This window comes from Penicillium hordei (genome assembly GCF_028827395.1).
Source record: "Penicillium hordei strain IBT 12815 chromosome Unknown utg000001l_segment0_segment0, whole genome shotgun sequence".
Lineage (NCBI taxonomy): Eukaryota > Fungi > Ascomycota > Eurotiomycetes > Eurotiales > Aspergillaceae > Penicillium > Penicillium hordei.
Window position 1 is genome coordinate 7,150,847 of NW_026623142.1, and position 27,803 is coordinate 7,178,649.

The 27,803-nt window shown below is 47.9% G+C and overlaps 11 protein-coding genes across 11 annotated transcripts; 3 read left to right on the forward strand and 8 right to left on the reverse strand.

The window, feature by feature from the left end:
- Positions 1 to 9: 9 nt before the first annotated feature.
- N7537_002688 (class I SAM-dependent methyltransferase) lies at positions 10 to 942 on the reverse strand (the record flags this gene model as incomplete). Its single annotated transcript, XM_056893746.1, has 1 exon — positions 10 to 942. The coding sequence occupies one exon, from the start codon at positions 940 to 942 to the stop codon at positions 10 to 12; it is 933 nt and encodes a 310-aa protein (XP_056758741.1).
- A 1,653-nt stretch (positions 943 to 2,595) lies between these two features.
- N7537_002689 (GNAT family N-acetyltransferase) lies at positions 2,596 to 3,315 on the reverse strand (the record flags this gene model as incomplete). The annotated part of the gene is made up of 1 exon (XM_056893747.1): positions 2,596 to 3,315. One exon carries the CDS (start codon positions 3,313 to 3,315, stop codon positions 2,596 to 2,598), a length of 720 nt encoding a protein of 239 aa, XP_056758742.1.
- Positions 3,316 to 3,636: 321 nt separating this feature from the next.
- On the reverse strand, positions 3,637 to 5,086 carry N7537_002690 (uncharacterized protein; the record flags this gene model as incomplete). The annotated part of the gene is made up of 3 exons (XM_056893748.1): positions 3,637 to 3,932; positions 3,990 to 4,861; positions 4,917 to 5,086. 3 exons carry the CDS (start codon positions 5,084 to 5,086, stop codon positions 3,637 to 3,639), a joined length of 1,338 nt encoding a protein of 445 aa, XP_056758743.1.
- A 1,857-nt stretch (positions 5,087 to 6,943) lies between these two features.
- Positions 6,944 to 8,802, forward strand: N7537_002691 (uncharacterized protein; the record flags this gene model as incomplete). Its single annotated transcript, XM_056893749.1, has 4 exons — positions 6,944 to 7,030; positions 7,089 to 7,259; positions 7,316 to 8,025; positions 8,097 to 8,802. 4 exons carry the CDS (start codon positions 6,944 to 6,946, stop codon positions 8,800 to 8,802), a joined length of 1,674 nt encoding a protein of 557 aa, XP_056758744.1.
- A 479-nt stretch (positions 8,803 to 9,281) lies between these two features.
- On the reverse strand, positions 9,282 to 12,981 carry chsB (chitin synthase class II; the record flags this gene model as incomplete). Its single annotated transcript, XM_056893750.1, has 4 exons — positions 9,282 to 10,218; positions 10,272 to 10,438; positions 10,492 to 12,388; positions 12,761 to 12,981. 4 exons carry the CDS (start codon positions 12,979 to 12,981, stop codon positions 9,282 to 9,284), a joined length of 3,222 nt encoding a protein of 1,073 aa, XP_056758745.1.
- Positions 12,982 to 13,738: 757 nt separating this feature from the next.
- Positions 13,739 to 14,744, reverse strand: N7537_002693 (DUF1774 domain-containing protein; the record flags this gene model as incomplete). The annotated part of the gene is made up of 3 exons (XM_056893751.1): positions 13,739 to 13,938; positions 13,999 to 14,438; positions 14,521 to 14,744. 3 exons carry the CDS (start codon positions 14,742 to 14,744, stop codon positions 13,739 to 13,741), a joined length of 864 nt encoding a protein of 287 aa, XP_056758746.1.
- A 925-nt stretch (positions 14,745 to 15,669) lies between these two features.
- On the reverse strand, positions 15,670 to 16,731 carry N7537_002694 (inositol monophosphatase family protein; the record flags this gene model as incomplete). Its single annotated transcript, XM_056893752.1, has 1 exon — positions 15,670 to 16,731. One exon carries the CDS (start codon positions 16,729 to 16,731, stop codon positions 15,670 to 15,672), a length of 1,062 nt encoding a protein of 353 aa, XP_056758747.1.
- Positions 16,732 to 17,143: 412 nt separating this feature from the next.
- N7537_002695 (uncharacterized protein) lies at positions 17,144 to 17,862 on the reverse strand (the record flags this gene model as incomplete). Its single annotated transcript, XM_056893753.1, has 4 exons — positions 17,144 to 17,248; positions 17,329 to 17,403; positions 17,480 to 17,712; positions 17,847 to 17,862. The coding sequence occupies 4 exons, from the start codon at positions 17,860 to 17,862 to the stop codon at positions 17,144 to 17,146; spliced, it is 429 nt and encodes a 142-aa protein (XP_056758748.1).
- A 623-nt stretch (positions 17,863 to 18,485) lies between these two features.
- Positions 18,486 to 19,707, reverse strand: lap1 (putative aminopeptidase; the record flags this gene model as incomplete). The annotated part of the gene is made up of 2 exons (XM_056893754.1): positions 18,486 to 19,466; positions 19,522 to 19,707. The coding sequence occupies 2 exons, from the start codon at positions 19,705 to 19,707 to the stop codon at positions 18,486 to 18,488; spliced, it is 1,167 nt and encodes a 388-aa protein (XP_056758749.1).
- A 721-nt stretch (positions 19,708 to 20,428) lies between these two features.
- Positions 20,429 to 21,693, forward strand: N7537_002697 (uncharacterized protein; the record flags this gene model as incomplete). The annotated part of the gene is made up of 3 exons (XM_056893755.1): positions 20,429 to 20,804; positions 20,908 to 21,427; positions 21,489 to 21,693. The coding sequence occupies 3 exons, from the start codon at positions 20,429 to 20,431 to the stop codon at positions 21,691 to 21,693; spliced, it is 1,101 nt and encodes a 366-aa protein (XP_056758750.1).
- Positions 21,694 to 23,508: 1,815 nt separating this feature from the next.
- Positions 23,509 to 25,160, forward strand: N7537_002698 (uncharacterized protein; the record flags this gene model as incomplete). The annotated part of the gene is made up of 2 exons (XM_056893756.1): positions 23,509 to 24,680; positions 24,983 to 25,160. The coding sequence occupies 2 exons, from the start codon at positions 23,509 to 23,511 to the stop codon at positions 25,158 to 25,160; spliced, it is 1,350 nt and encodes a 449-aa protein (XP_056758751.1).
- Positions 25,161 to 27,803: the final 2,643 nt, after the last annotated feature.

The following is a 27,803-nucleotide window of genomic DNA, read 5'->3' on the forward strand; positions in this document are numbered from 1 at the left end:
ATTCACCCCTCAGTTATGTCTCTTCGTAGCAAAGACCATAGCAACTGGCGTGGCAGTCTTCACCTTCTTTCCTTCAAAAGCCCTCTCCATGTCATCCCAAAGCGGATTAATGTCCGACTCGGATACACTCGGCGTCGTCCAGGTAGATGCATAGCCTTTAAACCAGTCACAGTCCTGCTCATCCATCCAGTCCGCATCATCCTCCTCCCAAACAGTCTCCTCCCCATCCTTAACCTGACTCTCACCAATTCGATCATTAATTCTAAAAGCCTCAATACTCCCCCGAGCGTTAACATACAACCGCTTCACCCCTTCCCAATCCTCCACAGGGAATCCTAGAGCCTGCGTCCCAGAGTTCAAGATCCTCAACGCATGATCAAGCATCGGATCGTGAACCTCGCCCGCATAAAATGTACAAACAGCCGCCCATGCCTCCTGAGCCCTCTCATTCCCAACAATGCGCGGATAATTATAATGCGTGATGACAAGCGTTCCACCGGCACATAACTCCCGTGCAAACTCCGCAATTGCAATTTCCGGCCTTGTCCAGTGAATACATTCACACGCCATGATCAGATCGACTGAGCCAGATTCCACAGAGCTCCTTTCGGCACTTTCCTTCAGGAACCGGAACCTGGATTCGGGCAGTCGAGATTCCTCGACAAGGACTCTGCGAGCGAGTGCGGTGTATCCCTCATTAGGGTCTGAGACAATTACTTTGTTGAAGCGGGGCGCAAGACTAGATGAGACGATTCCGCAGCCGGCGCCGATGTCTTGGGCGAGGGACCAAGTGGATTGGGGTTTTTGGGAGTGGTAGGCGAAGACTTTTTCAAAAAAGGAGGGTGGGTAGATCGGGCGGAAGGTGAGGTAGTCGGCCCAATTGACGCCTTGGTTGGGGTTGAAGCCATATTCTCTGGTGGGTGCGGTTTCGTTGGTTGACATTGCTGATGTGGACATTTGGGAAATGGGTTGAATGATTAGGAGGTAATGGTTTAACGAACAGACGATGTACTGGGGCAATTGGTGGGTATTTATACGTTGCCAATTTTGCCCCTGTGAACGGATATCATTTCTTTATTTGTCAATGCAGGGCTGCACACAAGTATAGGAACGAGGGAGTTTGTTGTCTCAGCCGAAAAGCAGACCCGCTAAAGGATAGGGATTGATGAACCGCACTGCGGCTATTCGTTGAAATTTGGGAATGTGAACATCTTCCAATCAGAGAGGTTCTGATGGTGAAGTTCGATATGATCTCTTGAAGATCTCGGACAAGTTCGATAAGATCTCAGATCTCGGAGAACATCGGTCAAGTCGATCTCGGATCTCGGATTTCATGAAGATCTCACATCAAAATCCATCACATGGCTATTTGACATGGTCTATATGGGGGTCTCCCTTGATCTCTATAGTATTACCCTTATCTTACTTCCTCTACTCCGACTCCCTCGAGCTCTGCTAAATGGTGGCAGGTGGAGTTGTGGAGTCACGTCAGTGATCTCCAATAACGTATTTGACCACCGAGCCGCCCACACCAGTGACACCACCCGAGCCGCCCACCGCACTTAGTCAATTCAACCACCCACCATGCCACCAATTCGCTCTCGAAGCTCTAGGAATTTAATAGAGCAAGAGGGTAGGATTTTACTAGCTATCCAGGCTTTTAAAAATCAAGAAATATGCTCAATACGTGAATTGGCACGCCGTTTTGACATACCCCGTACAACCTTACGCGACCGCCTCTCCTTTTAAATCGGAGACGATTAAAAATAGCTTCGTAGCAGCCGGCTTAGTACTATTTGTACCTAACCGAGTGATCTTAAAGCTTAATATCTAGCTTCGAACCCCGACCCCCCCTCCGAGCCGGGGTAGTAATTGGGGACCCCAAAACCCTATCGAACTATATCTAGTTATAAAAGCAAGTATCGTCAATTAAAGCATTGCTTCGTATAAGATCAAGGAGCCCTCTAAGTCCTCTCAATTCCGCTATAACCTAGGTTTTAAAGGCATACTAGATCACTATATAATCCGCCGCCTTTCTCGAGAAAGAAGTGAGCGAATTACGCGCCGCTAACGAGAAGTAGAAGCAAAAGAGTACTAGATCCCGGAGATAGATACCCGCTAAAGAAAGCCTCTTAGTATAAGAAGCTTCTCAATTGATTCCTACGCTCGTAGAAGCAGATGAAGCACCCTATGCCGGTCCCAGCATACATGAAGAACCGGTTTTGGAACCACGTACGCGGGCTACACCAAGGTGTAGTGGGTGCAGAGATACCGGGCATAGATTTAATAGATGCCTAGCTAGGTAGATGATTTTAGTATGTTTAATTTAATGGCGTTTTGGTAGAGAGAAATGCATTTCCAATTAATAAGTTGGGTGGTGTGGGCGGCTCGGTGGTGAAATACGTTAGCGCCTTAACGGTATCCTATAAAGGATAAAGGGCTTTTGTGAACATCAAAACGAAATCTATAAAGATAGCTGTTTAGTTTTCTATCCGCTCTCTATAGGTGAGCAGGGATGAGTCGGATGACTGCCCAGGTGCAACTACCTAAATACGGACAAACACTTTCTAGTCCCAACATACCACACATACCATCTCAACCCAACTCAGCTCTCAAATCCTGCAGTGACCTAATCTGACCACCATCCTCTCCAAAGTTCTCAGGATCCAGCCATTTATCCATGGAAGCCTTTAGTGAAGTATCCCACTCATCCCTCAAAATGGAATACCAAGCTGTATCCCTATTCCTCCCCTTAACAATCATGTGCTGCCGAAAGGTCCCCTCAAACGAGAATCCTAGGCGCAGAGCCGCACGCCGCGAAGGTTCATTCAGCGAATTGCATTTCCACTCCAATCTCCTATACCCAAGGTCGTGGAAAGCATGCTGAGCAAGGAGATATATAGCCTCTGTCGCGCCCGTTGTGCGCTGGAGCGCAGACGAGTACATCACATTCCCGATTTCGACGCCCAGGTGGTCGGGAGTCATACGCATCAGAGAGAGATAGCCAATTGCTTTCCCGAAAGTGGGGGTAGCGTTGCGCTTGTCGATGATTGCGTAGAAGAATGGATCTGTTGAAATGGATTTTGATGCAATGCCGGTTTTGAAGGCTTCGGCGTCTGAGTACGGCCCGTCGAACATGTAGTCCCATAGGGCCTCTCTGGGTGGTTCAAGCCCACCCGTTAGGGCGAAGAGGTCGTCAGCGTGCTTTGGGGAGAGTTTCTCTAGGAGAATTGTTCGCCCTGGGATTGTTTGGCTTGTTGGTAGTAGAGCTGGGGTGAAGGGGACCAGTGGGCCTTTTGGGCGTAGTGATGCCATGTTTGAGCTTTCTTGTTCGAGTTGCTAGTTGAGAATTGAGAGGGAGTTTTCCTTTTTATTTTATTCTCTGGATAGCTATCAGCTAGTGACTGTGACTCACGCTAGTGTGATTTGTTGTCAATCCCGAGGTCCCGTGACTCTAGAGGTTATGATAGGTTGGTTCTCCGAACTATATGATTCAACTCGAAAGATAGCACTGTTTATTTGAGACGTGAGCAAAAAAGTACATATTAACCCAATAGCGGGGTCAGTTTCGTAAGCTCCGGATAGGACCTGGGTAGCAGTTAGTTACATGTGGACTATAAACAGGCCCTTTTCCTTTTAAAATAAACCTGTTTTGCCCCTCTTTTTGTATAGCAAATACCATAAAAAGATCAGCTGAAATGCACCAAAACACATGACTATCCCACTAAACAATTGGATACCTAGGTAGTTCAAGTCCGCACTACCATCAGCACCAATTGAAGCCAGCGCACCTGCTATTGGTGGCCCCACAAGAGTCGCAAAGCTACTCAAGCTCTGCGCCATTCCAAGCCAAGTCCCAAGACTCTTGGGGTCGGGACAGACGTGAGTGAAAACGCTCGGCGGGAGAGGAATCAAGGCCCCGGAGATACCACCTATAGTTTGTGTCAAAATTAGAGCACCGATGACCCTGGCAAAGGAACTTCACTTACCATAGAAGGCCGCGAAAAGGATAAACCGTACCAGGCTATCTGCACTGATCCAACAAATACACAGAACGCCTGAGAGCACACCGCAAACGATCCAAGCAATCATCGACCCATAGTAATGAGCAAATAAAGTCAAGACAACTCGGCCAACAACCGAGGAAGCCTGGGAAATCATCAAGACATTAGATGCCATTGCGCTCGACGTGCCCAACTTCGTCTCCGCGTAAGTGGGAATGTAATAGAAAGGCGTGATATAGCCAAGGTAAAGGAAAAAATTCCCAATAGCAAAGCTCCAAAAAGGCAGATCCTTGAGAGCGCGCAGATCAATCAAGCTCCTACGTTGGGTTACTTTAACCCTCACTGAATGTCTCTCTGGCCACAAAAGCATAAGAGCAGCCGCGATGAACAGCGCCAGCATCACGAACCCCACAAGGCGAACGGTCCAGGGGAACCCCACTTTTGGTAGAATCTGGTTGAACATGGTAGTGTAGATAATACCTCCGACAGGCGCACCGCTACTCGAAATACCTAGCGCAACAGCCCTTCTTGTTGTGAAAGAGCGGCTGACCAATGCAATGGCGGGGACATAAAGCAGTCCGAATCCGAGGCCCACGCAGACTCCCTGGCTTAGGAATATGGCGTAGTACTCGTGTGCAAGACTGAGCATCATTATGCCGGTTACACCTAGAATACTTCCAACCATAATCATGGTCTGGTTGTAGCCGAGGTCGAAGAGTGGGCCGGATAGTAGGCCGCCGACGATCAGGAGCCACGATTGGATTGTTCCAATCCAGGCGATGTCGGATGATGTTGATGACGGGATGTAGGTGAGTGCATAAAAGCTTTGGAATGTTCCAAAGGACAGATTTAGGCCCCTAGAGGGATGTTAGTTTTGATATTCAATTGTAGCTCGGAAGGTTGTTGACAGACCAGACATTGAAGAATATAAAGAAAGCACCGAGAACTTGGAGACATCCGTGTAATTTACCTTTTACAGCAAAGGTAGAGTGTACTTCGGATGGCTCTTCATCTTCCGTGATATGTGCTAGATCTGTGGTCTCAGGATCAACGGGTGCCGTCTTGCCCTTTTCTGAGAACATGTTTAATAGCTTTGAATAAGTTCAAAGATATTATCAAGACTGTAGCTAGGATTCCAAGAAATCAACAAAAAGTTAGGACCCCTCAAAGGTATTAGTCAGTCAATATATTGGCCGTGTATTGTATGCGACACTGCCGTGTTTACCGGTGATGCGGGGTGAGGGTCTTCGTATCGCACATTTTGAAGCATCACTATTTGGAGTCAGTCCTAGATAAAATTTGGACGTTTTAGGCTACTAATAATATACTAATAATTGTTATCACTATGGAAATATCACGTTTATCAGGGTGGAGTTGCGCCATTGAAGTGAAATTAGGCGAGATGATAGCGGAAAGGTGCGATAGTTTACCTCGGCTAGAATCTATCAACCGATATTTTGTAACATAATGAGCGATGGTCAAATCATATCGTGGGCTCGCTAGTATTATACATGAAGAACATCTTGATTGGTGTGGACCTTGAATACTTCAGAATATCTAGTATAGTATAATAACAAGTAATAACTAGCCATCTGCTAGGAACAACGTGAACTTCACCGTGAATATTGTCCTTCCGAAAATGTCTGGGATATCGGGAAAATTTGCCAACAATAGAGTCTGTAAGCGCAAATAATTGCGTCTGAAGAGCCTCAACCCTAATCCCCCAACCCTAATCCTTAGACGAAGGTATGGCTAGAAGAAGCTATGAAAGCGCTGCTGGCCAAAGCAGACATGGCTTGCCATTCAAAAGATATAGGCGATTATGAGATTACGAGAAGATCACGGACAAGAAAAAGGCAGATAGCGACAAAGAAATCCATAGAGTGAACTCCGCCAAAGATAAATACCCACAAAAGAAAAGGGAGACACCGATCGCCAGAACGAAGAGCACGCGAGGACTTTTCCAAGAAGAAAGTGGCTTAGATCGGATGACTCTATAAATTAGAGGGAAAAAATTGGAAAATTCGGATCTAGGACATGTTACTAGGTGTGACTTGCAAAGGATTGCAGCAGGGGTCGGACACGACCTCTCACTTTTCCTTTGTTTACCAATACTACTAATCAAGCTCGCGCTTATGGCACCTAACCGCCAGCTAATGTATTGGTGTTCTCAGCTCACAAACTTTACAGTGCGTTCCATATCCGGACTCACTATCATATACGAATCTCTGACTTGAGCACTTCAATTCACTTAGGTATCCAGGTACACAGGTCATAGATCACTTCAAACCAATCATATTATGGCTTGCTCATCCGTCGGTTGTCCTAAGTTAGGATAGCGGCTTTGTGGAGTGGGAACTAACCAGAAAAGGATTATCGTTTATGGAGTATGTTTTCCCTACACCCCACGAAGACGCTCCACGAAGACAGGTGTTCCTTACATGTGGATGATATTTTTAGTTCAGAGCCACCTACTGATCATGATTTGCTGTATAAAAATCTAACTTGGGTAAATAAGGCCACGAGCGAGCCAATGCCCTACACCGCTACACCTTGGGGCTCGGACCGTGGCTTTACGCTAAACCTTGGAAGTTCCATTGAGTGAGTTGTCATTGATCTGGCGGCTAATAAATCGCCGGGTTAGGACTACCTACGATTTTAGGTAGATCTCATCGAGAAATGGTGTTTTGACTTCATTTTTGACTCTACCGTTCTCTGGTTCCACGTTTTTCCAAGGCGTAAATTATTTGAAGCTTCCAATTAGAAATTGTAGAAGAAAATATGAAGTTACGATTCTGACTCGTGTGTTTATTTTCTGTGATATTTCTCCTCTTAAAAGGAAATTCCCAACCCATAGCTATATTACATTTTCACTTTACCTTGTTTCTCTGTCAGGTGTCTGTAGTTTTGTCGAGCTATACTTCCAAAGTCGCACGGATATGTCACTATTGCTCTGGTATCTTTTTCTTTGTTCCGTGATAGCACTCGACACATCTAATGATGATGATATGATAACATACATTACTGTAGGTTCCACAAGCGGGAATTCATGCGAAGGTAAATACTGATTTACAATTACTCCAGCTCCCTCAACACCGGGTCTTGAAATGGAATGTCACCTACTATGATCGGCCTGACTTGGAAGTTGCTCCAGGTTATTGGTTCGTTGCACCCTACCATCTCAATCAGGGTGAGCCGAAAACGAATCGATGGACACCTTGCCAGATTGGTCCTTATATCTTCGATTACAAAGGGGTATGGATTTTTTAGGCCGGCTGTATCTCGAATGTATCCGCTTACACACTATAAAGGACCTTGTTTGGGCTGGATCATGCGAATTCAACAACCAAAATGTCTATGATTTTCAAGTGGTAGACACAATCGATGAAAAGCCCTATCTTACTATGCTTGTTCAAGAGAATTTTGCCAATCGTGAAAGCGACGGGTCCGCCATAATATACAATAATGAATACAAACTCGTCCACTCAGTCCCCCGGCCAGGAGCCACAATCGATAACCACGAATTCTACCTAAAAGAACCACCCAACGCCCTTCTCATCACTCATAAAAACGAAGACATGACTCTAGCCGACTTTGGCCACCCAGAGCGACAAGTCAGCATCCGAACAAACGGATTCATCGAGCTTGACATCAACACAGGCAAATACCTCTTCGAGTGGTTCTCTGGCGACCACATCACTCTCGACGAATCATTTACCCTAAACCCAAATGACCGGTTCCTAGACGTGGACTATCTGCACATGAACTCAGTCGACAAAAGCACAAACGGGGACTACCTCATCTCGGCCCGCCACACAAACGCGATCTACCTAATCTCCAGCCAAGACGGACAAATAATCTGGCGACTAGGCGGCAAAAAAAGCAACTTCGAAATGGACTTCCAATTCACAGGCCAACACAGCGCACGATTCGTATCCCAGAATAGTACACACATCATCATTTCATTCCTGGACAACGGCGCCACCTTCATGGCCGTAAACGAACCAACCTCGTCGGCCATGTACGTAGAGCTTGATCTGCTCACTATGAAAGCCAGAGTCCTAAATCGGTACATGAGACCCGACGGGGAAGGAATCCCGCTCGAGGAAACATGCAGACACTATCGAATACAAACGTGCTCGTCTCGTGGAGCTATTACGGGTATATGAGCGAGTTCACGCATGATGGTCAGCTGCTGATGGACGCCAGCTTCGCCAGCGAGCGGTTCAGTACTTACCGAGCTTATAAGTTTCCCTGGCGTAGTCGGCCGGTATACGCACCTACGCTTCTTTCGTCGTGTTACGGGGTGAATGGGTCAGCTCTGTCGACAGTGTTCCATGTTAGCTGGAATGGGGCTACGGATGTGCAACGGTGGCGGTTTTTTGCGCGGGCGAATGCAACCGCGGTGGACAGAGAGATTGGGGAGGTTGCAAAGAATGGGTTTGAGAGTTCGTTCATTGCCAGCGGTTTTATGGATTGGGTCTCTGTTCAGGCGTTGGACTCCGAAGGTAATGTTCTTGGCGCTTCGGGGGTGTTAAGGACTGAGCCACCTGAGTATTGGCCTGGGTCGGTTAGCGGGCTGGTCCCGGATGATCCTGCTGCTGTCTACGGTGAAGAGCCGGTCCAATTGCCAGTTAAATTTGGGGCATTTTCCGGACTGTTTATGGGCTTTGTAGCAAGTACAATAGGGTACTTCTGCTTTCCTGTTGTTCGTCGATTGGCGCCACTGGTGCAATTGAGGTACTCGTGTGATGGCACATACGAAGAGGAGCTTGGACTTATGAAGGAGAAGGTCTAGGCCTTGCTTCTCTTATATATCTGTACATATTGCATAGCATATAATTCAAATAATTTGGACGGGATCAAATTGATAACTTCAGTTGCTAATAGTAAACCAAGGCCTAGATCATCACTGATTACTTTCCACATAAATTACCGCTGATTTAAATCGAAGACTTGGAATTAAAATTTGCAAGACATTTTTTGGATCATCATCCTGTGCATTAATTCTAACCCCCAAAAGAGAGCACGTAAGTACATCCATCAATACACATGTCCAGATCTCTGGAAAGTGAGAGCAACGAGCATTAAAATCAAAAAAAGAGAACTATCGTGACAATATTTCCATCATAAAAGAGAAAAGGAAGATCTAACACCTGATATCTCAAAATAAAACCCAAATCAGAGGAACTCCACGAGACCCAGGAAAGCCAAGCAAGATGGGCAATCCCGAACAGGAAAAAAAAGGAAAACGAAAAAAGAAATCATGTCAAGCATCTACTTGCGCCAGAACATGGCTTTTCCAACGGCCCTACCAGCACTCCAGCGAACCTCGGCAAGTTTATCTTTGAAGGACGCACCGCCGCCATAGCGCACAGGACGAGCGGAGCCCGCCCCAGATTCGGACTTAGCACCCGTACTCGAACCACCGAAAGAGCTCGGGGCGAAGTTTGACATATTACCGGCATCGAACTTCGTCTTTCCTTCAACAATCATTTGAACGACGTTCAAGATGGCATAGGTAGTAGAGCCAATGGCACGAATAGCAGCAAGGACAGCGACAGACCACAAGATGACAGCGAGGTAGATGTTTGTACCACCTTGGTCGATACCGTAGACTTCAGACACAGCCATGCCGAGGATTACGTTGGCGACCATCCAGATGGAGACCATGTAAGTACGGACGGCGCGGTAGTAGTCCTCTTGCAACTGGGATTCTGATGGTGGGGGCTCTGGGACCTCAAGGCGATCGCGGAGGTTGCGGAGAGCCGCGTCGTAGCCGGAGTCAATATCGAGTTGTTCGGAGGGCATTTCGATGACAACGGTTGAGCCGTTGATGGTCTTTGCTGCGCCGAGATCGGTGTTGATCACATTGTCACCCTTGGTTCCCCAGGTCACGTCGTGGGTGTTGCAGAAGGCGTAGACTTGGAGGATGCAGATGTAGCTGGGCATGAGGAGGAAGTATTGAATCGAAGAGGTAAACATATGCCATGGGTCCAGGTAGAGGAATGATGTGTAGAAGTAAAGGCCGACAGTTGACAACAAGGAAATCACGATGTTCAACATTAGGCCGTCCCCGACTTCCATATTATCATCGCTTTTGACCCCAGTACGTGCGAGTAACTCCTTGACCACCAAGTAAAGGGTGCAGAAGACCGTGTAAAACATGATAATGGCGTACACGATGATACCAGAGAGATAGAGATTTTTGGCACTAAAAAGAAATGTCAGTCAAGTCCAATGTATGATGAAGAACTATAGACTCACCCTTGCGGCCGATTACCCAATGAGATAATGAACTGCAAACACATAACCAGAATACAAGCATAGCGCAAAACAATGAAGATGTATTTGCCCATATGATGACCGAACGGATCAAGCTTCTCATCAGTCAAAGAGCCAGCAATGAAGTAGAAAGCGAGGTAGAAATTGGCCTGGATTAAGTCAGTGCACAAGTTCAAAAGAAAAAAGAGCGCGCGAAACTCACAAGACCAAAGTAGGTGAACAGCAGATTAAGGAATTGATAAAAGAACTCGATGTGAAGCAAGATCTTCCGAGCGAGAGTATGATCCGTCTTCCAGATCTGCTTGGCATTGAAAATCGAGTACACAGCCGCGAAGAAAGCACCGTTCAGCCATCTTCGACGCTGGGATATAAACTCAGGAACCGTGTCCGGCACATCAGTCTCTCCCACGGCATTCTTGACAAACTTCAACACCCATCTCTCTTCTCGCTTGGCAACCAACTCCCAGCAAAGAATACGATCTTCGGCCAAGTACATGTTGGCAGTGAAGACATCTGCATCTTGACCATGGAGAGTTTCACCCTTGAAATATTGGTTGAGGGGCCCATGGCCATCTGCGTCGTTCTGCAAGGCAAAGAATCGATAAGCACTTAGCGCACCAGGCAACACAGTAATGTAACCGAAGACCGATTCCAGAGGCTTGTCGAGGATGTTGGACATTTTGTATTCGAAGTTCTGACTTGCCACGAGAGGGTTGAGCAGACCGAGCATGTTCTTACCCTTAGCAGCCTTGATCTCACCGGCAGCGCCGGCAACATTGGAGTCCTGGTCGAATGCCTTCCACAAGTGGTAGAGTGCCGTCGGCTCCGGCCGAGTTCCAACATCGAGCAAAATACAAATGTTGGGCTGAAGGGCACGACCGAAGGCATTGAAGAACCATCGGTGAGAGTTCAGCTTCTTCTTGTTATGTTCCTTCAAACAGAAGATAACCTGACACGGGACTATTCCCTTCTCGGCACCCTTGAACTTGAGATCATCATCGAGGGAGACCTGCGTAGTATACTCGTACACGTGTGCCTGAACTTCCTTCTGGTTGACGATGTTCTTCGCAATACCCTCCTGGTAAACACCCAGGGCGGCCAATGCATTGAGCGTACGCGGGTGGACCTTCTTACGTCCATCAGCGACGATGCAAACGACGATCTTCTTCCATCCATCACGGCCCCAAGTACGCGACTTGGTTCGCGAGCAGAAGTGGCTGATATTCCGCATGACACCGTGCATGGTACGAGTGAAACCGATCTCATCTTCGTTGTACATGGTGATACAAATAAACAGCTCAGTCTCACGAGTGGTGGTACCAATCTGCTGGCGAAGCTTATATCCCCGTTCGCCGTAATCGTCCGGATCGGATGTTACAGCGGTATAGCGCATGTGCGTGAATTCGCGCTCGTCACGACGGGGTAGGAAACTGTGAAGAATGGTGGGAATTTTGCACTCCAAAATAAGCTCGCCGTTGACCAGCTGAACTTCCTTTTTGGCGACCTGCTTAGATCGGACACCGCGACGCCCCTGCTTGTCCGGTGCTGGGCCATAGTGAAGGTTGGGATCCAGAACGTGGGATTCATCGTCATATTCATCATCGAGGTCGACTTTTGACATGCCATCCTTCTCATCTCCCAACATTGTGGATTCGCTCATGAATGATCGGACGCTGCCGCGCGAAGTGTGGTGGATTGTGCGGCCGTCACCGCCGAATGGATCGTCGCTATGGGCATCACCAATATCAATGCTTGTATCTACTGTTGATTTTGGTCCAGAGAACAAAGGCGCAGGAGGCAATGGTCGACGAGGGCTACCCCCATATCTTGAGCTAGGTGTACCAGGCCGCGGGCTACCGTTCAGATCGGCGCGTTCATATCCCACACTTGACACAGACGGTGGTCGGATGTGTGAGGGGCTCCATGGACGAATTGGAGATCCTGTGCGTGGGGGAATAGAAGGGTAGACGGAAGTGTCTGCGAGGCTTGCTGTCAGAGGCGGGATACCGGGTCCGCTGGCCAAGCTGGATGGTGGACGCGAAGGCGAAGAGATGCTGGGCACCTCGTAATAATTATCATAACGTTGGTCCTGTCCGGTCCTAAAATTTCGCCCTCTGATGTTAGACCTTGGTTTTGGAAGGCGTTCCATTTTGCCCCGAAGCTCGCAGGAAGAGGGCCAATGTGGAGGGGAGGTGGAGTGGGGGATGACACGGTAAACAATGTACTACTAGAGTACTAATCGTTTAATGTTCAAGTGGAGGAGGATCGACCAAATAGCAGGAGGGAGTTGGCTCGAGCCCAGTAACATTGCCCGTTGGCGGACAATTGCCCAAGGCACAAGCTTTCTCCCAGCCTCTCCATCGCGTCAATAAAGGAGTTGGATTTGGTGGTGCACATGGTTCCGTCGCGAGGGAAACCATTGGAATGTGAAAACGGGCAAGATTGCATCAGAGGTAGTTGGGTATACATACGGAGTGTGATCATAATCAGGGTCATAATGGGAAGGCGAAGGAGCCCTGTGGCTGCTAGCTAAGTCATCAGCGCCGTCACCACTTGGCAACAAGCGCATCGTTCCTCCATTAAGACGTGAGGCATTAGTTGGAGACTCGGGATCAGACAGATAGGAACCCGTGTCGTGGTTGAGGTATGCTGGCGGCGCGTCGCCGTAATTGGATGGCGGATGACGATTCATGATAGAACGTGGAATGTGGGTGTCGTTTATTGAACTCACTGCCTCATAGTATGGTACCTGAGGTGGGTATCAATGAGACAAACGATCAGAATCAATCTCCGTCTCTCGATAAGTCAGAGTGGGTGTGGACCTGTCTGATTCAAGAATAGTTGAGGTATGAGGAACGGAGGAATGCGAGTACAATATCAATATCAGAGCTCGACACACAAGCAAGATGAAAAGAAAGAGACAATAAAAGAATAAAAAGGATCAACTAGGCAAACACGTCCAGTCCGTTCATATCCGCCGCTTTGCATCAACAAAGGTGGAGGTGCTGGTGGTTGTCAGGGCAACGCTGGACTCATATGTCAGTCCGCATCAGCACGGGGGAAATTCATCGAAACAATAATCAAACGATTATTAAAATAGAATGGTACACTCCGTACATGGAACTTCATGATCCGTTTTATTCCTTTTACCAATATCAAATTATCAAACGTATTCAACATGTCTTCAATACGACCTTCCCCAGTCCCAAGTGGGTCGACGCAATTTCATATTAGTACGCCACTTAACAAAAACTGCATAATTCCAGGTGGTATCACAAAAGAGTGCATAATTCCGCCAAAATAAGACTGGCCTTACAGATCTCTCCAACATCCATACTTCCACCGTGTCTCGTTCTCGGGCGCCCAGTCCGATCTTAAAGTATGCCCCAACGACCGACTAGTTAGGCTTATCATGGCAGTGGGTCCTTAATGCTGGCATGACGACACGCTCACACCCCCTCGTTGAGTAGCGGCTCTCTCTCCCGGTCCACCGTCTCGGGGTGGGCAACGCGACGGAAGAGGCTGTCGCGGCCAGTATACTTAGTCGTGGAGATATACAGAGAGACAACCAAGAACACGCCAAAGACGGCAAAGGCAAAGATCCATTGCAGGGCAATGATCTTGATGGCGATTTGTCTGAGGGCGATTGCTAGAAGTATGTATTTTAGCAAAACACTTGAAACAGTGATTTAAAGAAGGCAAAACTTACACAATGTCAACCAACTCAAACAATACCCAAGGATATAATCCTCCCAGAGGACGATGTCAAACAGTCCAATGGCGAGAATAACCCAGATAAAGATATTAGCAACAATACGGCCCGGCAAGTTGTGGCTGTTGACAGCAACCGCGCCGTTCCAGAACAGCGCCGTCAGGGTCCAGGCATAGGGCCCGGCAACAGCAGGCAAATGCACGAATGCCGGCAGGCCGCGGTGGCGCCAGTAGGTGACTGTCTGGTTGATTAAGTGGGCGATGAGGATGATCTCTGCGACCCAGAAGTGGTTGCGGGTCCAGAGGAGGATCCAAGCGGTGAGGAAGAGGTTGTTCAGAATGAAGTGAGTGGCTACATTGGCAGCTGCCGTGATGAGGACGTCATTCTTGGAAAAGAGGTGCCAGACATAGCTGAGCTGAGAGAAGAGGAGGATGATCCTAGATGGAGGTTAGGTTGTGGGTGTTCGAAAGCATAATCATCACCAATATAGGCACGGGTGTGCTACTTAGCCTAACTAACCAGAAAACGCCAGTCACCGTAGTGTTCTGACTGAACGGAGTATTATGCTTATTAGCCTGCTTCCAAATCTTCTTGCCCTTCTTGGTATCGTCGGGCGAGTGAACAGAGTGATAGATGCCGACCACCACGACCAGAGCCCAGGTGAGGGGTACAAGGACCCGGTAGGTATTCAGCGAATTGGCGCTGTGAGTTTCGCGTTTAGCGAATGGGTTGAATGATGCCATGGTGGATATATTATCCAAGCTGAAGCTGAGTATAATTAAAAAAGGAACCGAAAGTCTAGAAGAGGGGAGTCAAAGTTATAACTAAAAGTATTAAAGAAGGGATTCCCCGCATAGGGTCATCAGACCATTATTCAATTTCAATCCAATGAAATCAGACCATCGCAGGATGAACCGGGAAGTGGGAAATGATGTGAGGTCAATTCTATGGTGATGACATCAACGCTTTTATCTGATATAATTAGGGTTACTTCGAACTACATATGTACTTGATTCTCTCGCGTGAAGGAATCATCATTAATTCTAGCCAAAGAGTATTCACATCTTTTCAGTTTTACTAGAAACACTTTTCTGAAACATAGACTAGGCGTCATCCCTGTCTATCCCAGTGAGAACAAACTATAACCTGGCGCAATTTCTGCCAAGCGTGGATCATCGTGCACAGTCCTATTCAATACAAAGATCAACCTGAAATCGAGGTATATGGAAATTCACAAGCAGTAGACAAACTAAGAACTCAAAAATACTCGAGACATTGTGCTAAGCGTAGGACCTTGGAAGACGGAAATCAAGGAAAATGAGACCCGCAATTGAACCTAGTTTGGCAGAAGACGATTTGAGCCTAAAAATAACCTTGGAAATAGTACGAAACACAGGCACAAAGTACCTTTCTATTGAATGTAAGAATACACAGTATGAATCATAGCAAGGATTCCTTACCTGAGAATCTGGGTAACGCGGGGAGAGGGGCCAGTGCTCACGCCTCGTGTCGGTAGAAGAAGCTACATTATACACATGATGTATATAGTACTAATATCAATAGTAACCATGCCAATGATATGATTATCTAGGGTATCAAAACCGATATGCAAAAGACAACAAGATGTAAAAAAAAATGCAACGTATATAAAAGGAGGAAAAAAAAATTTCACAACCCCCGTGCCTCTTTCACAGCCTCCAAAATCCTCCCATGAACCGAAGCCGGCCCAACAACCATACCATGACACCCAGCCAAAGTACGACCCAGCGAACAATCAACCGGTTTTCCCTCAAGATCCGTGACAAGACAACCCAATTCCTGCACAATAAGCATACCGCCCGCATGATCCCAGATCTTCGAGCGATACTCCGGACTCAACGGCACCTTCACGAAAGCATTGCACCCTCCCTGCACGGCAATAGCAACATAACGCATCTGCGCCGACCACAAATCCACCGGGTTCGGCCACGGACAGCCAAGATCTGCCGCCACACGTGCATGGGCCTCAAGATCCTGCGTCTTCGCCGCACGCGTATCAATGAACCGCACGTCGGAAGCCCCAACCTGCGGGACAATTTCAAGCGGGCGCGCCGGCAGCAAAGCTCCCAGACCAATAGGTCTGATGGTAGCGCCCTGCCCGACAACGGCCGAGATCATATGACCGAGACCGTCGCGGTCGACGCGCTGTTCAGCGACGGGTCCTGACTCCAGGAGGTTGGGACAGCCGAGGACGCCGACTTTCTGGACCCCGTTTTCGACTAGCGAGAGACAGACTGCGTACTGCTCGCCGCGGATGAAGGTTGCTGTTCCATCTACGGGATCTAGAGTCCAGGTCCTGCTAGTGGGGGTGCAGGCGCCTTTTGCGCCGAGGTCGATAAGATCGAGGAGTTCGGAGGTGGTACTTGGGGTGTGGAGAAGGGCTTCGCTTTCTGGGTCATTGAGGTGGATGCTGGTTGCTAGGTCCCAGGTTCTTGCGAGGAGGTCTGGATTTGAGCGGAGGGCTGTGGCGTCTTCTTCGCCGACGATGTCGTCGTCTGGAAAGACGTTGTGGATGGCCGCAATTATTGAGGCTTGGGCGGCGAAGTCGGCGATCGTTACGGGGGAGGAGTCGCTCTTGTCAAGAGCGCCTTTGTCGACAGCAGAGAGTAGCTCTTTTGTTAGGATGGCTGCTCGTTGTACGGCTAGGCTGGCAAGCTGGAGCTCTTTGGCGTAAGGGGTTGAAATGGTCATGGTGGGCTGTTTGAGGGGTGGTTTATGTAGAGGGTGTTGGGATGGTTGATCCCACGGAGGGATATCTGCTTGACCTGATGTAGAAATGACAATTGGAAGCGACAAGTATGAAAACGGTGAGTTCATTTTTTTGGACAGGATAGAGGGGCATCACGTGCGAAACACCGGTGAGTATCGCTACGTCATATCTGGATCTAGCCCTATACTAGGCCAGGAGGATCTGAGAGGCACAAAATCATATGATAAATGCTTTCTTTTCACTCTATGTACCCACAACATACATATGTAGGTACTTTTCTCATAATCTCACCACACCATGCCGGTTTCAAATCTAGTGCATGGGGCTTTGTTTGGGAGATAATCCATATTAAGGTCATGAGTATATTTCCATAGATCGACTCCCAGTGTCCTCTTACAACCTAGCCTTGTCTTCCTCCCGACCTACAAGGTTAGGATGGGGAGATCGAATGGGTCGAGTAACGGCATAGAAGGCAAGTCCTTGTGACTTAGTTGAGAACTAAATCGGGGAGAAATTAGAGCTGTCAGCTACTATCTCGGGTACGATCCCTGGATATATAGAGGAGGGTCATGACAAACCTTGACCTTAGATCCAACATGGAAAAAAGCAAAGTCTCCCGGAACTAGATGGTGGGTAATTCCAGTAGCCTCATCCTATTTAGGACCGGAAATGTTAGTATAAGCAAAACATTGAAGAGGTAGCTCTCAATATATATAACGGGGTACATACCAAAATATCGATCTGACCATTGAGGACATACTTCGTCTCCTCAAAAGTGTAGCTCGCGGGTCTTTCAGGCCCTGCTTCAATCTTATAGAATCCCGAAGTGAAGTGCGCAGGGGATTCAGTCTTGGTGCGGATAGAGTGGAAGTCGGCAGTGGTTGCGTTCTCGCCCTTGGGGAGGGGGATGAACTCGTGGCCTGCGCCTTTAATGACGGTAAGGGGAACGAGGTTGCTGGACACTTTCCATAATGAATTCCAGTATTAGCGACTCTGAACGATTTGTTGTGGAGGTTACCAGGAGTAACTCACTGTTGCTATATTTCCTTGATAGAGATAGAATTAGGACATATTTAGGAACGAGGTATCGACTAACTAATATACACTCTCATAGTACTAGTTTACTACAACTCGGACGCACTCCCGGGCTATGGCGAGGGTCCTGCGTGCTTTATCCCAATGAGGGGAAAAAATCCCCGTGCTGATCTGCCCGCATGAGGGGAAACAATCGGGTGCACCGTCCGGTGGAGAAATTTCGGATGGAGAGCCGTCACCCGGACATCCTTGCAAGCTATCAAGAATCCGTGCTAATTTTCAATCTGTAAGGAGGGCAAGGCTAAGGAAAAAGAAGAAGAAGCTAAGGAGAAAGGAGGAGAACTAAGCTTCCTCTGCGGTTGTACTAATTCTGGTGGGTACCCGGTATTTCAATTACGATCCACATGCCCTTGACCACTGAGCATAAGGGCTCAGGTTGGTGTCTAGTATGGGCAGTTATGACTATGTATACCGTGCTTGTTAACGAGGTAAACATCACGATCCTAAATTACTAGGATAGAAAGTTTAACAGATCATAATCATTCAATTGAGGGAACGTAGGGTATAAGCCCCCAAGACCGAAAAAAAAATAATTAAAAACAACTTCAGGTTGAACCTGAATGTACTCTTAACGAGGGAACCGAGCTCAGAGGTATATCACATAAAACGCCGAACCATAATGTAAACCAGTGTGACAAAATCAGAAGGGGGCGAAAGCCAGCTCGTAAGCAAAAGCCAAGCTCATCTTCGCATGCTGCAGCATGTGATCAAAGCTCAAATACTCGATCTTGTCCTCGGTAGTGTGAATCCTCTTATCGGAGTTCTCAAACTGAGACTCGATGACAAATGCCGAGGGGTATCCATACCGACTAGCAGAAGCGTGATCGGAGCATGCATAGCCACATTTTGTCTCGACGTAAGGCACATCGCAGTAAGTAGTGATAACCTCCTTGATGAACGAAGTAAGGCCCGGATCGACGTAGTCGATGATAACACCCACAGACTCCTTCTCGCCAGCATCCAGAGTACCCTGAACATACCCAGTCATATCCTGCTGGAGCATGGCCTTGACGTTCCGCTGGTTCTTCTTGTAACTAGCATAGACAGCCTGTGATCCGAGCAAACCACCTTCCTCGGCAGAGTACCAGTGGAACTCGATGGTGTTGCGGGCCTTTCCGTGGGCGATAGTCTCCGACCGCAGCAGGGCGCGAAGAGCTTCGAGAATAGTAACTGTTCCACTGCCATCGTCGTCCGCGCCGGGCGCAGCCAGAATCGAAGGCAGGAACAGGTTGATGCTATCCTGGTGGGAACCGAGGACGACGGTGTTATCCGTCTGTCCGGGAATGCGGGCTATAATACTGAATTGACCCCAAGGGTGGTCGAAGCGCTTGACGGTTGCGCCGTGGTCGCTGGCACCAGACTCTTGCACTGCGGCAGTCACTTGGTCGAATAACCAGGTTGCTGACTCGATTCCCGTTTGCGACTTGTAGTAGCGGGTATGGAAGGATGTGAAGTGTTCCAGGTTGCTTCTCATGTTACTCTTGTCGAGGGTTTTGGACAATGGCAGAATATCGTGTGAGTGGGCCATTACCTCGGGGTAGTGGACAACCCGCGTGGTATGGAGGGTTCCGTAGGAGCCTGATTGGTATTCATCGGTGACATCGATGAAGTTCACTCCGTCCTGGTTGAGCGTTAGTACTATGTTATAGTTAAGTTCGAATCAAAACTTGGCTTACCAGCTTGAGCGACCATTTTTCTTCTTCGGTTACCCATCGGGTCTTGTATGGGGCCAGTTCGATTAGGGACTTAGACTGAGGATTTTGAACAATTGAAGGCGCTAGAGGTTGTTGCTCTGGGTTGACTATGATCATGGCAGTTGCCGTTACGCTCAGCGCAAGAGGCGCAAGAGTGAGGAATTTCATGATGGGGATGAAAATAAGGATAAGAAGAATAAGCAGAATAAGCAGAAGGGTGGTCTAAGGTTCCTTTTTAAAAGCTCCAAGGAAGAGAGGTATTGGGCACGCGCCCTGTGCCAAGCCATTTTCGGACCCCGCGCGCTAAAACACCGAGGCTCTGTATCATATTACATCTATTATTCTTAGAACGGACTTCCGGTATATCCGGTCCTTGAAAACTCTGAATACGGACTCCAGTTTTATATTCAAGTCTTCGATGTTCAAGTTATCTTAAATATCAAGGTATTGGCAAACCAAAGGCGTACTCGAGTCTGGGGATTGAAGGTGGAGAATGAAGAATGAAGGAAAAAACTCCACTATGACTGCGCCATGACTCACAGCCCTGTGGAGATAAGGATTCATATCTCTACGGAGTAGCCTGGTGAAAATTGTTATAAGGCTTGGTTGCCTAACTATACAGCCTTGAGCTAGTGAATACAGCCTCGATATTTGATCCACCTTCCCCCGAGAGGGTAGTTTCTCAATTTCCCAGTACTCCAAATTAGGAAACCAGGGCTAGGGCTATCAGGTACCCACTCTTCCACCAATCAACATCCAGCGAGTTGTCCCGTGCAGACAACCTTGCGTATCATCTCTCCCAGGTCTCTTATCTTGCCCATTCTTATCCTATCCTTATCCCTCTTTCTCCCTAGAACTGTTGCCTTCATTTGATCGCATTGCATACATTATGGCTATCCATCCACGCTTGCGCTCAGAGGGTTCGCAAGGGCACCTGTCGCCGCAACAGGCCCGAGCCATATCCGCATGGACAGAGCAACATGCAGCAGCCTCCCTGCAGAACATGTCCCTGACGGACTCAGCCCCCGCAGCGAGTACACCGTCCACACCGACCCCGACGCGTTCGGGTCTGCGTGGAGCCACCGTTTCACTGTCGATCCCTCTCGACGACGAAGCGATCCCATCCCAACGAGTCAAGGTCGAGTCCCGCCCCCCGACAGTCAGCTTCCGACGTCGGGAGCCTCTACGCCGGGATGGCCTTAAGACCCGGGAGGCTCTGCTCAAAGGCAAAGACGGTAGCCGTCGGAGACAGCGCTGGGAGAATGGTACGTATATGCACTAGATAGGTCGCGGTGAATGCCGGCCTGTACTTTTTTTTTTTTTGCCTTTGGCGCAGGTTTGGTAGGCAAATGCTGACCAGACACCAAGATCGTCTGTTGCACAATCCCTGGGCGGAACCGCCGTCATCCAAGGACTGGGATGTCCAACCTACCTATACTCGGCATGACCCGATGCCTTATTATCTTGCGCCCCTGTGGGATGTTCACTATTCCCATGTGGCGGATCACCAGTCGGCCGTGAAGGCTGCCGAGAGAGCTAATGAGAAGCATCACATCCCGAAAGAGCTGAGGTCAAAGCTGAAGCATGCGCGTGCTGCGCATGGCATGCTCCGAGATCTGGAAGAAGAGGTCCGTACGTTTATTCAGAAGTGGAACGAGAGGGAGCTTCTGCTTGAGAAAGAGGGGTTGCGGGATGCTCCCGAGAACTCCGCTAGTGACGACTCGGAAGATGAGATCGTCTTTGTCGGTCGTAATGGGCAGATGCACGACTCTCCCGAGCGAAAGGAGAGACTCCGCCTACTCCGAGAGGAGATTAGCTCTCATAGCGAGCGGGATGGTGAGAAGATGGTGCTTGAGACTTTGGCTCATGATCGTGCCGCTGGATTCGGGTATGTTTCAAGCCTTTTCTCCCACCATAACGAAACTGTCCAGTCCGCTGACACTTCTCAGTCGCTGGTTGGTCCACTCTATTGCCTCCTACTATGGATTGCACACTTGGTCCGTCACAGTAGAAGACCGACGAGAAGCCTATGTAGGCTTCCGACCCCCGGTCCCAGGAAGCTTCGTCGGGCTTGTTTCCCACCCAGCTTGCCATTCAGAGGCCTTGATCAAGCCCGGTGAGGACCTTCCTCGGCCTCTCTATGCGCAGGTGTAGACCGCCGCCAGTTCTTCTTTCTTTCTCTTCTGTCTTCCAGATTGGACATGTGTTTTGATTTCCATTCAGGGTAATGTTCATGGATATTGTAATCATCTCGGTATGAACCCGGATGCGGTCGCTCGGCTACGGGTGGTCATAGATTTTATTGGACATATTTTCTCGGTCGCAGTTCAGGCCAAGGGATGCTTTCTCGTAGCATCGATGCAATGTTGATCAATTATCGACGTGGCTATGGTTAGTGGGGACTATGAGTTCATCGTGTTTTGTGTTCGATCTGATCGGAGTGAGTAATTTGAGGGGGATCATAGACCCCTTCGTTCGATGATAGGTCTTAAAAGTCTGTGCGCTGAAATTAGCCGATCCTATGTCGTCATGGCCCCAAGACACCGTTAGGAAAGTTAAATCGTACGATCAGAATGTATCTCTCTAATTATGGCGAACTCGGGAACAGATGTTCTTTAATATGGTATGATACCTAGATATACTCTATCCTCGGTACAGTTATATGTACATATATATATATATATATATCTCTCTCTCTCTTTGGTACAATCTATAGTCGGTTATTACTGTCTCCACCACACAATCGGAACGGACCGTGGGGCCCACGGTTTCCAAGGTTCTCATGACGTCCGAGTTATGCCCAACGTTGAAAGGGTTGTATAAAGGGATGCCTTTGCCAAAGAAGTTGTATATTCCCTACTATGATGTAGGTTGTATAGCGTATACGAATTCTGTGTTTGAACTCTAAAGGGCCCGAGCCCTAACATCTCAGTACCCATCTCTCTAGGTACAGAATACGGAGTACAGGGAATTTCGTGTCCAGACCTATTCGATGCAGGCCCCCACAATCTGACTGGTTCTCACGTTGGGAAACAAAAAAAGTAAAATGACAAAGCCACGAATGAAGATGAAACACAGGGACTGTCACACAGCACATGGTACGCTAGGAGTCCTATCACCCCTTAATAGGTAGATTTCGTTCACAGCCCAGGATGTGTGGCTGATTTTCGGTTTCTTTTTTTTTTTTTTCCCTTTTTTTTCCTTTTTTTCCCCCTCCCTTTTTCTTTTCTTTCTATTTGTGCTACAGGCTACGATGATTAGGTGTCACCGTGTGGCTCTCGTAAATAAGTTGTAGAACAAAGAGTCGGGTACCCAAAATGACGAGTTTGAGCATTCTTCCATATTTTCCCCTCCAAATGTTCTAAATACTCTCCCACATTGTGACAGTCCGGTTTTTCACATTCTCTCCCCGACCTGATTTCTGGCTTTGGGGGATTCGATCTCCTTTTTTTTCTATTTGCTTTTTTCCTCTCTTTCACATTCTCCCCAATTCCCCCTGATATTTTTTATTCTATATATTTTGCCTTCTCAAACAGGAAATCCCCCACCCCTGCCCTTTTCTCTCTGTTCGCTCTCGATCATATGATTTTCTTTGCGTTCACCTGTATTATCCCTGATAATAACTCTGGAGATATTACTCTAATGTCCCTTGCCACTGCCTTTATTCCTCGGTGACCTAGATCCATGTTATGAGAATCTGACCCCTCCTCAAACTACCCGTGGACGGAATCAACCGGACTATCTACAGGTCCAAACGCCGGGTGTGATCGCTTTTGCTCTGATATACCTTATTTGGCCAACCACACCACCTGCGGCTTACTTACGGCTGATTTTGATGTTATCCCTGGCTTATATCCACTTTTTCTACCCTTCTTCGCCTACTTCACTATAGATCAGTGGATCACATACACACACCTATAATCCAAATCAACATCACAACCTATATCCCAAGCCAATTTCACAAATACCATGGGCTCCTATAAATCCTGCCAAGCTGGCAGTTACAGCTCAACAGACAGCTCATGCTCAAAAAGCACGGCCGCAACAATTCACAGCGACAGAATAGCCCCCAAACCACACGAAAGTGACTGGGCCGCCAGCCCAGCCAACCAAAAACACACATCCAGATCGGGGGCCGAAGTCACGTACGAGTGCCGCGAGCCCCATCCCCGCTCCTCAACCTCAACCTACGCCTCAACAACATACTCCGCAGCTGAGCTCGACCAGGAACCCCAACCAATCGAGCCCGCAAGCCCCCACGAAGGCCGCTATTGTGTAAACGAGCGGCAAGAATTCTACCCACTTGATGCAATCCCCTCAACGCCTTCATCCTTTGCGCCGCTCTTCCCCTCCTCGCGGCGACTGCTCATCCGCCACGACGATGCAACTATTGACGGCAACATGAACTTGCGCGTCGACACGCCCGTCCACCTCCGTGACGGCTCCCAGCGCGACGTCATCCTCTTCCACTTGCGCATGAATGACCTCTTCTCGCGTAAGTTCTCGTTCCGGCGGTACTGTCGGGACTCGGGGCGCGAGGTGTGTAATTCTGCAAGACGGGAGGTCGTGCCTGCTCATGAGAGAAGGTCTGCGCTGCCAACCTCATGGAGCAATATTTTTGCTGGATTTAGGCCGGGTTCTGCTGCTGGTCACTCTCCACCAAATGGGGAGCTTAAGAGGCAGCATTCAAGGCTTGAGGCTGGTTGTGGACATGGACATGGGAATGACTATGATGTGAGAGAAGAAGTAAATAAGGGGATGATTGAGGAGAATAAGTTGGAGAAGGAGAAGGAAGGACTGAGCGCTTTGCCGATACTGGGTGAGTCGATTTTGCTCGAATTCTCAAATTATGCGCATGTCGAGCTGCGACGCAAAGGGCCTGGCTCGATTAAAAAATACGAGTTCGAGTATTGGTCCACGAAGTACCAGTGGCGGAGGGAGGTCCGCAAAGAGGGTGATCTGCATGAAGTGTCTTATTTCTTGATTGACACGCGCACTTCTAAGACTATTGCTCATTTGGTACCGGATACGCTAGCGCCGCTGGAGGTTGTTGAAGAGGAAAGTAAGGGGGGTTGGGTGCCACCTTCTTCATTGTGGATCAGTGATCCTGAAGTCTACAAGACAATGCCTGATGTTGCCGAGTAAGTTATTCTGAATCCCGGTTCTACCCCTCAACCACTTATTTTTTTCTTTTTTTTTTTTTCTCCTTTTTTCAATTTCTGCTTGGCTCTGGCCTTGACCCTATTTGCATCTGGTTTTGTTGTACCTTCCCCCTTTTTTGGTCTCACTTTTCTTTTTTCTGTGGTTCGTATGAGGGGGTGTGTGGATCGTGTACAATGCACCAACGCATGCACCGCATGCAAACGCAATGCACTCATAGTACCCCTGCACAAAGTGATGATGAGGCATGAGGCTGATGAATCGGTTTGATTTTCTTTTCTAGTGTGATTGTTGCAACAGGGATAGTCGCGCTAGTTGACGACTGCATTCGTCGTCGCTGGCATCACGAGCGGCGTCCATCCTGGATCCTGCCCGCTCAGCACTCGCTAGTAAAGAGCCTGGAGCGCATGGGCCCTCGGCGCCTGATCGGTCAGGTTTTACAGCGGAGAGGATCCGCCTAAGCGACACAGGGGCTTTCGGCTCCATGAGCAGACAACAATGGTTTATGATGAGATGAACTAGGTGAATGAGTTGGTCCTGCATTAGCCGAGATATTTGTGACGCAGGGGGCTTTATGTTGCCTTTAATGATTTAATGATGTGAATAACACGGGATACGAACATTTTGTTGTTCTTGTTCTAGTTTAGCTTGTGAATTATTCTTGCCATATGTTTGTTGTTCATTGACACGAAATCATCTTAAACGGGATTCCGGAGACTCGAGCCTGGTTCCGGGCGATCCTCTAATACGGGTTTGACAGGGACCCAAGCAGGCTTGCAGACTTGCAGATTTGGGCATTTTTCATATTGCACCGGGACCCTAGCATGATAACTTACGATTTGATGTCACCTTCCCAAGAGGTTCCAAGGTGTTATGCTGGCGTTGCATGTTAAAGAGTCCACCGGTCTGACCGCTGAAAGCTGAACCATGGTTGCTGATCTCAAGTTAGGGCTAGTCTACTCTGTGAACCATGGTTCAAGTCTCAAGCTAGATGTCTCGTGCTCTCTTGACCTATTGATCTTGGATCTATCGACTTATTGACCTGATCCAAAATGCATGTACACCCTACTTACTCACCTAGGACTTTTCTCAGAATGCAGAGACCAAAAATAAATTAATGTACAGGAGTACCATATGAAGAAATAGTACTATTGTTTAGGGCTCATGATCGATTGGTTCTGGATGAATCTTTTGTTTTTAGCGTGAGTAACAACCCGAAGAACACCCCTGGCCTTGCTGCCTTATGGAAATCCAAGAAATAGCCAATATGATACCCAGTATATAATTTCAACATGCGAGTATACTGGTCTACTACGTCTACTACTGTAGGTACCAACATTGTACGTGGTACTTATGTAGTCTACTGCGAAGCATACATGTATAGATGTACTTCAAGATTGGGTGCGGGGCAAGCCCCTCACTCATTGTCATTGTCATTTTTTTTTATCTCAATGTTTTAGACGCCCTATAATGTGCTGGCCTAGTCTCCTGTCGACCGTCGGCTGTTGCTCTACGTGTTTCGTGCATACTCGATTTTAGCCGCATTACTGAGAACCATGGTTGAGGATATTGTCAACTCTGCATGAATGCCCAACACTTACCTGTCAAAGTGAACACCCCATTTGCTCTGACTGGGATGTTCAAAATTTATCTCTGTGAATAACAAATGAACTGTCGATGAATTTCCTTCTATGGGGGTCTCTGCACATCAGGCGGTTAACCCGACGGGACTAGCCGACAACATGAAAATGAACCAGGGGGTTCTTGGCCGTATCTTTGTTCCAGATCTCTGCAAAACCCTCTTGATGGCTTTCTGACGTTTCTCCGGTAATGCCACCCATCTTGCCGCAATTCCATTTCAATGCCTCCCCTTTTTTAAAAAAAAAAAAAATATAAAAAAAATCCCTTTTCTATGTTGATGCTGGGCCCGACAGCAACTGTTCATGCAGGGCGGCCCGGTCTGTGGCTTTGAAGGTGCCCAGCAACTCCCGATGTCAACAATGTGTGAGAGTTGACTTCTCTAAAATAATCATGATATCATCCATCATGATGAGCTGGCAACGCTTCTCCGATGCCCAACTCGGTTGAAATCTACATTTCGGGCATCCTCCACACCCGAAAAACAATTAAACAATAAAAGCTATGACATTGACGCTGTGGCCACAGGCTCCGCTTTTTGGGCAGAGATCACCCACAGCTCTCTAACCCCCTCATGCAGTCCCTCATGGTTATTCCAGAAGCCCGCCGTTCCGCCGATACGGTTCAAGTCCATGCGCAAACTAATCTCGGGACATTATTTTTTCCTTGCCCTAAGGTACTTCTGTTCAAGTGAGGCGAGGGATGGAAAAGAAAAAAAAGAAAAAAGAAAGGAAAATCCAAAATGAAAATCGCATGCAAATCTCTCCCCCCCCCCCAAAAAAAACCAACGTGGGGTTCTCTGAGTTGTTCACTTTTTTCCATCCAATCCGCGTTCAACCTTCTTCCGATAAAAGGTGTCATTTATTCTGGATCCTAGGAGAACTAGGCAATATCTCCCTGTCTGTCATAGAGCGGGAACTAGCTTGGGAACATCCGGTTTGCCCCTCTTCTATAACCCTTACTTGCTGTCTAGCGTTTCTTCAAGGGCTGTTTTTTGCTTAGTCGGCGTGCGCCGGGCCGTTCCAGGTTGCAGCCTCAAAATGATCCGCATACTCTTCGCCTACGGGCCTTGACTGGTGGATAATGGAGGGGGGGATTTGGCTGACGCTGTGCCATGTCCACATCGACATGCATAAGCCCCCCCTCCTTCGTTAGGTTTGACGGTTAGGCTCCTGTTTGTTCCTAGGGGGTAAATAAAACATTTAAAATATAGAGAAAAAAAAAGAAATACCAAAAATTAATAAAAGAAAATACAGAAAAGAAAGAAGAAAAGAAAAATAAAATAACGGGGGTTTCTTTCCTGGTCTTGAAGATATGGCCCACTGTTTATATGACTCCCCGCTCCCCATGTCGTTGAAGGTCATTGAAAAAAAAAAAATACATTTAAGAAGACCTCTGGAGATCCTGAACGGGTCCAATTGAGCTCGTCTGATTCTGTTCTTTTATATCTTGTGGACTCCCTTTGA